General features: G+C 42.3%; 1 protein-coding gene across 1 annotated transcript in view; it reads right to left on the bottom strand.

Annotated features, from left to right (window-relative positions):
- Window positions 1–13,911, bottom strand: part of babam2 (BRISC and BRCA1 A complex member 2) — a 194,566-nt gene that overhangs the window by 153,292 nt on the left and 27,363 nt on the right. Inside the window, exon 4 of the mRNA XM_046366379.1 lies at window positions 10,274–10,368. Coding sequence (XP_046222335.1) covers window positions 10,274–10,368 — 95 coding nt within the window. The remainder of the gene's footprint in view (window positions 1–10,273; window positions 10,369–13,911) is intronic.

The raw sequence follows: 13,911 nt of genomic DNA on the forward strand, positions 1-13,911 counted from the left end.
GACCATCGGGTTCTTGGTCATTTCCCTGACTGTTCATGGGGAACTTCAATGCTGCCTTAATGTTTTGGTAGCCATCCCCAGATGTGCCTCGACACAATCCTGTCCCGGGAGATCTACGGATAATTCCTTCGACCTTATGGCTTGGTTTTTGCTCTGACATGCACTGTCAACTGTGGGACCGTATTAAAACAGCTGTGTGCCTTTCCAAATCATGTCCAATCAATTGAATTTACAACAGGTGGACTGTGATCAAGTTGTAGAAACATCTCAAGGATGATCAATGGAAACAGGATGCCCCTGAGCTCGAGTCTCATAGCAAAGGGTCTGAATGCTTATGTAAATAAGGTATTTCTGTTTTCTATTTTTAATAAATTAGTAAAAATGTCTAAAAACCTGTTTTTGCTTTGTCATTAAGGGGTATTGTGGATAGATTGATGATGATTTTTATTTATTTAATCCATTTTAGAATAAGGCTGTAATGTTGGAAAAAGTCAAGGGATCTCAATTACTTTCCAAAGGCACTGTCTCTTTATAAACCTACACTACCTTCACCCATGTTCCCTATGCTGCTTTCTTCACTTGTTCTTCTCCCGATTTGATAACATCTAGACTCAGTAAGACGTATAAAATGTGCTTACACATGGGCCGCGGTAAACGACAATTGAACCGCGAGACAATCTGCTTACCGTGTGTAGAGACCAGCAGTCCGGATAGTTTTCAGCTCGATTGTTGTCAACATTGTTTGATTGGTTGACAAGATGAACTCTGCACATTGGTCAACCGTGTATTTTGCCACCCTACTCCCATTGAAGTCTGAGAATTTCGGTGCTTACCAAGGCCCGTCTTAAAAGTGTTGTTGTGTACTGTTTTTGCTACCTTTTTTTATTTTTTATTTAATTTAACCTTTATTTAACTAGGAAAGTCAGTTAAGAACAAATTCCCATTTACAATGGCTTCCATTGGCTTCCAGTTGAAACTCGCATCCGCTACAAGACCATGGTGCTTGCCTACGGAGCTGTGAGGGGAACGGCACCTCAGTACCTCCAGGCTCTGATCAGGCCCTACACCCAAACAAGGGCACTGCGTTCATCCACCTCTGGCCTGCTCGCCTCCCTACCACTGAGGAAGTACAGCTCCCGCTCAGCCCAGTCAAAACTGTTCGCTGCTCTGGCCCCCCAATGGTGGAACAAACTCCCTCACGACGCCAGGACAGCGGAGTCAATCACCACCTTCCGGAGACACCTGAAACCCCACCTCTTTAAGGAATACCTAGGATAGGATAAGTAATCCCTCTCACCCCCCCCCTTAAGATTTAGATGCACTATTGTAAAGTGACTGTTCCACTGGATGTCATAAGGTGAATGCACCAATTTGTAAGTCGCTCTGGATAAGAGCGTCTGCTAAATGACTTAAATGTAAATGTAAATGTACAATGACGGCCTACCCCGGCCTCCCCTAACCTGGACAACGCTGGTCCAATTGTGCGTCGCCCTATGCGACTCCCGATCATGGCCGGTTGATATACGCCTCTAGCACTGAGAAGCAGAGCCTTAGACCGCTGCGTCACTTCTTTCACCTGTGTAATGTTGTCTTCCTCCTGCTTATTCTGGGGTTCTGAATGATTGCAGTGGTAAATGTGCTGTTCACAATTGACAGCAGCAACACGGACCTGTTAAATTGACAAGAAGGGTATTGATATAGCTGCGTTTAGGCATGGCATCCTTGTTTGTATCTTAAGTGTGTTACTCATTCTGCTGGAGTTGACCTAGTATTTTATATTACAGTTGTTTTTCCCATTTGTAACTCACCCACCAAAAATCACAATATGCGGTTTACATTGTGTACTGTGTTTACTGTGCTGGTCTAATTCCTATAATGAAAAAGCAGAAGAATCTGTGCGTTCTCAGTTAGTAATAATGTCCCAGGTTTGTGCCATTGAAGAATAAATCATTGTAATAATCTTTACTTCAAGTAAGATGTTTATATGTTATGTATAAAATGCATATGGATGCACTGTTCACTATTTGGATTTCTTTAAAACAATGTAATTTTTGGAGTTCATTTATGATTATGGATACATTCTGCATTTCGCAGCAGCTTTGGCATAAATTTTAAAAACACTACAATACATTCACAGATTTCACAACACACTGTGTGCCCTCAGGCCCCTACTCCAACACTACCACATATCTACAGTACTACATTCATATGTATGTATAGTGCGTATGTTATAGTGCGTGTGTGTGTGTGTGTGTGTGTGTGTGTGTGTGTGTGTGTGTGTGTGTGTGTGTGTGTGTGTGTGTGTGTGTGTGTGTGTGTGTGTGTGTGTGTGTGTGTGTGTGTGTGTGTGTGTGTGTGTGTGTGTGTGTGTGTGTGTGTGTGTGTGTGTGTGTGTGTGTGTGTGTGTTGCTTCACAGTCCCACCTGTTCCATAAGGTGTTTTTTTATCTGTGTTTTTAAATGAAATTGTACTGCTTGCGTTAGTTACTTGATGTGGAATAGAGTTCCATGTAGTCATGGCTCTATGTAGTACTGTGTGCCTACCATAGTCTGTTCTGGACTTGGGGACTGTGAAGAGACCTCTTGCGGCATGTCTTTTCGGGTATGCATGGGTGTCCGAGCTGTGTGCTAGTAGTTTAGACAGACAGCTCGGTGCATTCAACATGTCAATACCTCTCATATATAAAAGTAGTGATGAAGTCAATCTCTCCTCCACTTTCAGCCAGGAGAGATTGACATGCATATTATTAATATTAGCTCTCTGTGTACATCCAAGGGCCATCTGTGCTGCCCTGTTCTGAGCCAAAGTCATTTTTTTGTGGCACCTGACCACACGACTGAACAGTCGACAAGGTGCGACAAAACTAGGGCCTGTAGGACCTGCCTTGTTGATAGCTTTATAATAGACAGACATGTCCCCATCTTAGCTACTACTGCATCAGTATGTTTGACCATGACAGTTTACAATCTAGGGTTACTCCAAGCAGTTTAGTCATCTCAACTTGCTCAATATCCACATGAGTTATTACAAGATTTAGTTGAGGTTTAGGGTTCAGTGAGTTTTTTGTTCCAAATACAATGCCTTTTGTGTTAGAAATATTTAGGGCTAACTTATTTCTTGCCACCCACTCTGCTCTTTGTTGAGTGATGCAGTCATTTCCGTCGCTGTAGTAGCTGATGTGTATAGTGTTGAGTCATCCTTTACTCAAAGTCAGTGGCATGTCGTTAGTAAAAATTGAAAAAAACAAGGGGCCTAAACAGCTACCCTGGGGAATTGGATTATAATATTTCAGAGGCTTCCATTATAGAACACCCTCTGTGTTCTGTTAGAGAAGTAACTCTTTATCCACATTATAGCAGGGGGTACAAAGCCATAACACATACGTTTTTTCCAGCAGCAGACTATGATCAATAATGTCAAAAGCTTCATTGAAGTCCCACAATCAAAGCCAGTTAATCTGGCTTTGAATCTGCATCAGAACACGTCAACAAGTTAGTTCTGAATTGCTTTAATACAGCATTGCATTCTAACACAATGAATTGAAATGGATTTCACCTTGTTCATATAGTTGGCAGACATTTTAAGGAATGAAATATAGACCTCCACCAGCTGAAAGAGAAGAGGATCTTGTAAAATAAGGGCATGTTGCTAATATCCTCTAGGTAGGTAGCTAGCTAGCTAACATCTTTGCAAAAATGACTAGTATTCATGGTATATTGTAAATATCTGACTGCTACAAGGATAGTATTCTGTAAACACCAAATGCATAAATAAGCAAACAAATATCAGTTAAAATATGGAATAGATATGTTGAATATTTTAATTTATCTTTCATTTTGGCTAGTAGCCGACAGCAAAGGTGTCAGCTAGAGATGACATGCCGTAGCTTGTATGGATATGTAGTCTTGCATGATGTCTACTTTGATGCTAATTGGTATTTTCGAATCTGAGAGTAAATATAACTGAATATATTGATAAAAGTCCCCTTGTCCCTGAGATGATTATCAAAACGTCACACCAGGGATAGCCTACATGAAACACAGACCTTGTTTGAAGTGTAATTTTCCCTATGGGAAACATGAATGGTGAACAAACCATTTGAACCATTTCTATGTTTGACCACTAGGTTTTAGGTGTATTTTGTGGCAAGGGCTTGGTGTCTATGTTCGAGTGGGAAGCTGCACAGTGTACACAGCACAGAAGGAGCGAAGGAGACAAACGTTCATAAAAACAAGAAAAAAATGTGAACCTTGCGATACAGGCGTTTGTAACATCAAGTTAAAACACCAATTCAATATAATCTCCCAGCCCTACTTTAAGTACATGTTTTTATTGACGGTTTGCGGGCAAAAGGTAGGCTACATATTGGGATGTTGATTAAATGGAAAATCTCCGCGTCCTGTTGACCACATAAATGTGTTACATAAATAGGTTGTTTGGTCAAGAGAGTGAGGAGTGATTAATGGTTAAATTCAGTAGCAAGTGTTTGGGTGTGTACTTAGATTAACTGTGCAGCCTACACTTGCTGCACTCTCCTGTCTCTAAGCTTCCTGTCCTGAGCGCATGCACCAAGAAACCTGTTTGTCCAAAATCTCCATCTGAGATCTAAAGATGAATGCAACATTTGAACAGTGAGCCAAACCACACTATGTGTGTGTACACTCACCACTGTGAGGCTATGTTCTTCCAAGTAACGTGAACGGTGTGCACCACCTGAACTCATTAGGATCATCACCAAACTACGTTATAGCTTTGAAGCAGACTAGAAGCAGTCAGGTGAAAATGAGTCTCTGAATATCCATGTTGCAACATACTCCTCCCACTCTACAAATAGGATAATAGTGCAAAATGGCAAATTAGCTCCTTTTTCCATGGGTTAGTCAAAATGTGGTTTATGCAGCTGCTGCAAGTTCTTCTTCCTATGAGGAAATAAGTTACTCAGTCACCTGGTTCAGTGGTTTACATTTGTCTCTTTCCAAACTCCCACCCTAAAGTTTCCAGTTCACAAACTGATTCATAACGATTACTGGCAAAGAGGTCTGCTTACTAGTCAATGGTGGGAAATGGGAAATGAATTGAAGCATTGAGAAAACAGGGTTTTATGGAGTAAGAGAGCAGGAGGGCGAGACTTACTAAAGATGGAGAAAGAGGGGGAGCAAGTAGGAGGGGGAAAAAAACATCCCGGGTAGAGAAAAAGTAAGGATTAAGAAAACATGGCAAGAAAGACAGAGAGAATAAAGACAGAGGGGCTGCCAAACAGTGGCGCGACAGAGGTGCTTCCCCTTATGTGTGCAGCTGTTTTACGAGACAGTGAGCAATATCTCCCCCCTTGTCTCCGAGACTGACAGACTGGGGAATTTAACTTCTCTCTGTTAGGTGGCTTTAAAAATAGCCCTGTGGACAACATTAAGACCCTGTAGTAATAGCAACAATAACAACCGCCTCTTGCCAAGCCTCTCAGCGCTTCGTCTGGCATCCGTTTCCAGCAGGGAGTTTTCCACAGGGACAACATATTAGACCTATTAACAAGTGAGCGCCGAACCCCATGTATAATTCCTGGTTGCCATTCAACTCTTCCCTTTACTATCTTCTTATTACTTTACCATAAATAAGTTGTGTGTGTGCTGGTGGATTCCGAGGTCATACGTTTGTTCCTAGACTGTGTTGGGGAGTTGACGCCCATGTGAAATGCCCTGTCTTCCAACTACCCTGAACTTAACTCACAGACACCTGCTAAGCCTGTTGGGGAGACAATATATGCAACAAAATGGCAGGTTGGCTTGCTGAGGTCATCCCTATGTTGGACACTGTTGTTTTGTTTGTTTTATTTTTTTTCTGGCCCAGACTAGCAACCTGCAATAGAATGGTCCCAAAGATTGCTGCAGTGTTTCTGCTGCAGGCATTTAGCAATGGTCGCTGTGCCACGGCAAAAATCATTGCTGCCACGCCCAAAAAATATATAACATGGAAAAAAATATATAACATTGAAAAAATATATAACATTTTTGCAATCGCGGGGAAAACTGCAGGTTGAAGAGTCTTTGTTAAAAACTCTACTATATTTAGTTCTCAAAATTAGAACTATTTAGTTCTCTTAAAAATGCACAAACTACATAATTTAAAACACTGAGTTTTAAGCAGTGCATGGTTAAGCACCTTACCACTCTGTAATTTGCAGTGAGGGGATATGGGAGAGTGGGGCTACATGTCAACTGTAGGTTAACTTGAGAAAAAAACGTCACCCGACCTCAAAATCCTTTTTTGGGAGTGACTTAAATTGTGATGAGACAGATTACATTTTTAGTTGTGCAAGAGTAGTGGGAACCAGGGAAAGTGTTTGGGAAAACATTGTGACATGAAGTGGTTTCTGTGAGAATTACAGGCAGGGGCATTTTACACCAGGTGGTGGTATACCCCAAGTCAAGCTAAGTTTTATGGGACATAAAATTCATCAATAGATTGCTAATTAGTTTAAAAATCACATTTTGCAAATGTATATGTAAATAAGGTATCTTTTTTTTTTAGAAGTATTCAGATATTTTTCTATGAGACTCGAAATTGAGCTCAGGTGCATCCTGTTTCCATTGAGATGTTTCTAAAACTGTGGTAAATTCAATTTATTGGACACCTGTCTATATAAGCTCCCCCAGCTGACAATGCACGTCAGAGCATTGAAGATCCCCCCAAGAACACAGTGGCCTCCATCATTCTTAAATGGAAGAAGTTTAGAACCACCAAGACTCTTCCCAGAGCTGGCCGCCCAGCCAAACTGAGCAATCGGGGGAGAAGGGCCTTGGTCGGGGAATTGACCAAGCCGATGATCACTCTGACAGAGCTCTAGAGTTCCTCTGTGGAGATGGGAGAACCTTCCAGAAGGACAACCATCTCTGCATCACTCCACAAATCAGGATGCTTTTCAGCGGCAGGGACTAGCAGACGAGTCAGGATCGAGCAAAGTACAGAGAGATCCTTGATGAAAACCTGCTCCAGAGCGCTCAAGACCTCAGACGGGGGCGAATGTTCACATTCTAACAGGACAACGACCCTAAGCACACCGCCAAGACAACGCAGGAGTGGCTTCAGTACAAGTCTCTGAATGTCCTTGAGTGGCCCAGCCAGAGCCCGGACTTGAACCCGATCGAACATCTCTGGAGAGACCTGAAAAAAGCTGTGCAGCAATGCTCCCCATCCAACCTGACAGAGCTTGAGAGGATCTGCAGAGAAAAATGGGAGAAACTCCCCAAATACAAGTGTGCCAAGCTTGTAGCGTCATACCCAAAAAAGACTCGATGCTGTAAAGGTGCTTCAACAAAGTACTGAGTAAAGGGTCTGAATACTTATGTTAATGTATATTTCAGTTTTTTATTTTTACTAAATTAGCAAAAATTACAACAACAAAAAATCAGTTTTTGCTTTGTCATCATGGTGTAATGAACTTCGTCTGCTGTTTGAAGTGAGTCAGACCGAAATGCAGCGTGTAGGTTACTCATGACTTTTAATGAAGAAAATCCTGTACATGAAATAACTGAGAATACAAAACAACAAACGAGTGAAACTACTTACAGCCTATCTGGTGACTAACACAAAGACAGGTACAATCACCCACAAATTACAACGCGCACTCAGGCTGCCTAAATACGGTTCCCAATCCGAGACAACGAGAATCAGCTGACTCCAATTAGGAATCGCCTCAGGCAGCCAAGCCTAACTAGACACACCCCTAATAAAACACACTCCCAATTAATACAAACCCCAATACGAAATACAACATATAAACCCATGTCACACCCTGGCCTACCCAAACATATAACAAAAACACAAGATACAATGACCAAGGCGTGACACATGGGGTATTGTGTGTAGACCGATGAGGGGGAAAAACGATTTAATCAATTTTAGAATAAGGCTGTAACGTAACACAATGTGGTCTGAATACTTTCCGAAGGCAATGTACCTGGTCCAATATGTAAAAATAATTTTAACAATGTGTTACCGGGCTTATTTCTGTAGGTGGAAACTATATTCTAGAAGGTGCCCCCCCTTACACATTTTTCAAGAAGAAACACTTGATTGCTGTATGTCTTGAGTATTATAATACTATAATATAATCCCCTCTCTCTCCAGATGAAATATCGCGTCTTGTGACGGCCGGCCGCCCAACAACCTGCCCGCTCGACCCTATCCCCTCCTCTCTTCTCCAGACCATTTCCGGAGACCTTCTCCCTTACCTCACCTCGCTCATCAACTTATCCCTGACCGCTGGCTACGTCCCTTCTGTCTTCAAGAGAGCGAGAGTTGCACCCCTTCTGAAAAAACCTACACTCGATCCCTCCGATGTCAACAACTACAGACCAGTATCCCTTCTTTCTTTTCTCTCCAAAACTCTTGAACGTGCCGTCCTTGGTCAGCTCTCCCGCTATCTCTCTCAGAATGACCTTCTTGATCCAAATCAGTCAGGTTTCAAGACTAGTCATTCAACTGAGACTGCTCTTCTCCGTATCACGGAGGCGCTCCGCACCGCTAAAGCTAACTCTCTCTCCTCTGCTCTCATCCTTCTAGACCTATCGGCTGCCTTCGATACTGTGAACCATCAGATCCTCCTCTCCACCCTCTCCGAGTTGGGCATCTCCGGCGCGGCCCACGCTTGGATTGCGTCCTACCTGACAGGTCGCTCCTACCAGGTGGCGTGGCGAGAATCTGTCTCCTCACCACGCGCTCTCACCACTGGTGTCCCCCAGGGCTCTGTTCTAGGCCCTCTCCTATTCTCGCTATACACCAAGTCACTTGGCTCTGTCATAACCTCACATGGTCTCTCCTATCATTGCTATGCAGACGACACACAATTAATCTTCTCCTTTCCCCCTTCTGATGACCAGGTGGTGAATCGCATCTCTGCATGTCTGGCAGACATATCAGTGTGGATGACGGATCACCACCTCAAGCTGAACTTCGGCAAGACGGAGCTGCTCTTCCTCCCGGGGAAGGACTGCCCGTTCCATGATCTCGCCATCACGGTTGACAATTCCATTGTGTCCTCCTCCCAGAGCGCTAAGAACCTTGGCGTGATCCTGGACAACACCCTGTCGTTCTCAACTAACATCAAGGCGGTGGCCCGTTCCTGTAGGTTCATGCTCTACAACATCCGCAGAGTACGACCCTGCCTCACACAGGAAGCGGCGCAGGTCCTAATCCAGGCACTTGTCATCTCCCGTCTGGATTACTGCAACTCGCTGTTGGCTGGGCTCCCTGCCTGTGCCATTAAACCCCTACAACTCATCCAGAACGCCGCAGCCCGTCTAGTGTTCAACCTTCCCAAGTTCTCTCACGTCACCCCGCTCCTCCGCTCTCTCCACTGGCTTCCAGTTGAAGCTCGCATCCGCTACAAGACCATGGTGCTTGCCTACGGAGCTGTGAGGGGAACGGCACCTCAGTACCTCCAGGCTCTGATCAGGCCCTACACCCAAATAAGGGCACTGCGTTCATCCACCTCTGGCCTGCTCGCCTCCCTACCACTGAGGAAGTACAGTTCCCGCTCAGCCCAGTCAAAACTGTTCGCTGCTCTGGCTCCCCAATGGTGGAACAAACCCCCTCACGACGCCAGGACAGCGGAGTCAATCACCACCTTCCGGAGACACCTGAAACCCCACCTCTTTAAGGAATACCTAGGATAGGATAAAGTAATCCTTCTCACCCCCCTCACCCCACCCCCTTAAAAGATTTAGATGCACTATTGTAAAGTGGCTGTTCCACTGGATGTCATAAGGTGAATGCACCAATTTGTAAGTCGCTCTGGATAAGAGCGTCTGCTAAATGACTTAAATGTAAATGTAAATAATAAGTACATGTCTAAATATCTTAGTGTGCAATCTAAGCTAATTATTTAGCTAATGTATAAGGAAACTTGTCGCAATCGACAGTTTTCTAAAGAAGGGAGGAGGACATGCAGGCCAGCACATACAGAAGAAGTGATTACGCAACGCACCAACGCCTTTTCAACAGAACATTGGAGGTCGTGGGGTCAATATGGCTGCTTACTCATCCTCACATATCAATAACGGCACTTGAGTTCCAGATAAAAGTGCGTCAAAACAACAGAATGGTCCAAACATTTGGACCATAAACCAGAGCAGCAGAGTCATCTGCTTTCTATTGCTCACCACATTGAACCTGTCTGAGCAGCAACTTGGTGAGTCATTCACATTTGGCCAGGGTGTTGAATTGGCTCAGCTGTCGGGAATTGTGGGAAATGAATGAGGTGGGGAATTGTACTCACTGGGAGTTCGGAGGGTTCTGGCAGGAATTCTGCATCCTCTCCAAATATGAAATCTGGAGGTAGTTCTGGATCCCGTGCGTTGAAGATGATATCCCCTGAGAAAGACCAGAATGATCACATGTCCGCTTTGTCACACAACACGCAAAGAAAGATTTCTAGAATTTAATTCAGCCCACCATAGCAATGTTTAGTACTCAAGCAGCGAGCGCACAGAAACATATTTTTCTGAAAAGAGGTAGATTCTACAGAGATGGGGAGAATGTGTTTACTACAATGGTTCAACTGAATTAAGATCTTAGGTGAACATAATGACTGATTCTAGCTGAAGAGATTGATGACCACTTGCATCAACATGAGCGCTTAGCTGTTTTACACTCAACTCTGTAATGTAACTTGAGATGAAATGGACCTGCACTGTTATCAAATAATGAGAACAGGTGAATACTGGTGGCTACACTTTTCCAAAAATATGGTGCATGAACAACAAAAACACATACCACTGACAGCCCAACCGCCTAGTTCCTATTTCCAGTAACACTCAAACATTTACAAGGCCTGAAAAATAAAACCAGACAATCACGTTGTTCTGGTTAAATGCTTGGAATTTTACTATTTGCAATAACCCCTCACAGAATAGTCTACCAATTGTGATAGAGAAATGAACTGAGTAGGGGGATTGAAAAGGCTACTCTAGAACTCGGTCAATATAGGGTCGCTCCATTTGATTTCAATAGCTTTTTGACTGCACCCTTTTTGATTAGAACAAACCGTTCTATACATATTTGCCAATGGTAGGAGTGGTCAAAAAGAAATTTTTTGGACCTGAATGCCAAAACATTTAGAAAAAAGGTGTGCTCAAAGTTGACCCATTTTGAAAACCCCACCCTATCATGAGACATCCATGTCTTCATCACTGGAAAAGATAAATGGTTGAGTTTGATATAATTGAAAAGCTTAAAAACGGGGTTGTCAAAGTAAAATGTTTTTATAATACAAATGTATTTTTTTTTTACTATATGTTTTTTAACCTTTAACAGTAATGATTTTAAAAAACTGTTGCAGTTTAGACCCCATTTTTCATAATCTGAGGTGTTTGTGTTATGCCCACAGCATGCCCTTGAATACAGGGTGGATGTCATGTTTTGGCTGGTTTTAGTACATCTATTTTTTGTTTTAACTTTAAAATGGTAGCACAAAGATGGTTGGTCCACACACAAAGATGGTCCACACATCAGAGAATGATGACTTGAATTGGAATATCAATTGTTTTAAATGATACTGTGAATCTTCCATCTTCCATTATTGACAGCCTTGATAAAGATCAGCAGAAATTACTGTATGAAACAATTCAAATACTGCGCTATAGTATAGGCAAAAAAAACATTTAAAAAACATGGAAATATTATTTAAAACTAATACAATTGCTCAGAAAGTTTTTTATACAGTGGGGCAAAAAAGTATTTAGTCAGCCACCAATTGTGCAAGTTCTCCCACTTAAAAAGATGAGAAAGGCCTGTAATTTTCATCATAGGTACACTTCAACAATGACAGACAAAATGAGAAAATCATATTGTAGGATTTTTTATGAATTTATTTGCAAATTATGGTGGAAAATAAGTATTTGGTCAATAACAAAAGTTTATCTCAATACTTTGCTATATACCATTTGTTGGCAATGACAGAGGTCAAACATTTTCTGTAAGTCTTCACAAGGTTTTCACACACTGTTGCTGGTATTTTGGCCCATTCCTCCATGCAGATCTCCTCTAGAGCAGTGATGTTTAGGGGCTGTTGCTGGGTAACACGGACTTTCAACTCCCTCCAAAGATTTTCTATGGGGTTGAGATCTGGACTGGCTAGGCCACTCCAGGACCTTGAAATGCTTCTTACGAAGCCACTCCTTCGTTGCCCGGGCGGTGTGTTTGGGATCATTCTCATGCTGAAAGACCCAGCCACGTTTCATCTACAATGCCCTTGCTGATGGAAGGAGGTTTTCACTCAAAATCTCAGGTGTCTTTTATACTGATAACAAGTTCAAACAGGTGCCATTAATACAGGTAACAAGTGGAGGACAGAGGAGCCTCTTAAAGAATAAGTTACAGGTCTGTGAGAGCCAGAAATCTGTGTTTATGGACTATCCTCTTCAATTCAAACCACAGGTTTGTACGGAGACTGAGATGGCAATTGTAAAATGTTGGTTATGTTGCCAATGAACCATTTCTTTGTGGATTTTGATGTGTGCTTGGGGTTATTGTCTTTCTGGAAGATCTACATGTGGCCAAGTTTCCGGCTCCTGGCAAAGGCAATCAGGTTTTTGGCACACATATCCTGGTACAGCGCATGATGCCGTTGAGCTTAACAAGGGTCCCAGGACCAGTGGAAGCAAAATAGCCCCATAACATCAAAGATCCACCACCATATTTTACAGTAGGTATTGGGTTCTTTTCTGTTCATGCATTCTCATTTTGATGCCAAACCCACAAGACCATAGAGCTTTTTTTTCTCCATATCCTTTGACCAAAGCACCGGTTCCACTCCAAGTGCCAATGCTGTTTAGCGAACATCAGGCATTAACATTTGTTGGATGATGTGAAAATAGAGCTCTTTGGTCATGCACCACCAGTGGTGGGTTTTGAGTAGAAATGAGAATGCATGAGCAGAAAAGAATCCCATACCTACTGTAAAATATGATGGTGGGTCTTTGATGTTACGGGGCTATTAACATTTCAATTTACATTTCAATGATGTACAAACTAAATTGCAGGGGTCTGAATGGATATGTCATGTGGTTTGGTAAGAAAAACGCCCCTCTCCCAACAGGTGTGATTACCACTTCTTAGGGTTTACAGCTTGAGGTAGTCACCTTATACAAGCACTTGGGAGTATGGCTAGACGGTACACTGTCCTTCTCTCAGCACATATCAAATCTGCAGCCTAAAATTAAATCTAGACTTGGTTTCCTCTATCGTAATCGCTCCTCTTTCACCCCAGCTGCCAAACTAACCCTGATTCAGATGACCACCCTACCAATGCCAGATTAGGGCTGGGCGATACGGCCAAAATATTATATCACAGTATTTTTTTTTCTTTTAAATTCTCAGTATTTGACGGTATTTTATATATTTTTTAAAGTTCTAATTTTGCTTTATGAGTAGTGCATGACCTTAGGGTGGCAACACATACATTCTAAGTGATTTCAATGGGTCTTTCTCCATTCTGATTGTTTTATACTGTTCAATTCAACTTCAAACCCCAAAAAGTCATAATTTTCATCAATTTCTGCATTTGAGATCATATCCATACTGCCACGTCGGGCTGCACAATATGGGCAAATAATCTGGGCCTTATTTTTAACCAAATTTTGCAATTTGACTTGCCATTTAGAGCAAAACACTTTGGTTAACTGTTGGAATCATGGAAATAGAATGTCTATTCTAATTATATAAAACATAATAGTGGGCACTTTTAAAACAGTGTTGTTTGACATGACGAATGAAAATGTCAGGGAGGAGTTATTGTGACAGGGTAAGAACTGATGTGTTGATAGGTGTTTCCTGTGTTTCCTAGGGGACCCTATAATCTTTGGCTACATTTAATGTTCTCTTAGCTACTTCATGTAGCTAACATATTCTTGCTTT

The sequence above is a fragment of the Oncorhynchus gorbuscha genome, linkage group LG10 (genome assembly GCF_021184085.1).
Source record: "Oncorhynchus gorbuscha isolate QuinsamMale2020 ecotype Even-year linkage group LG10, OgorEven_v1.0, whole genome shotgun sequence".
Taxonomy (NCBI): Eukaryota; Metazoa; Chordata; class Actinopteri; order Salmoniformes; family Salmonidae; genus Oncorhynchus; species Oncorhynchus gorbuscha.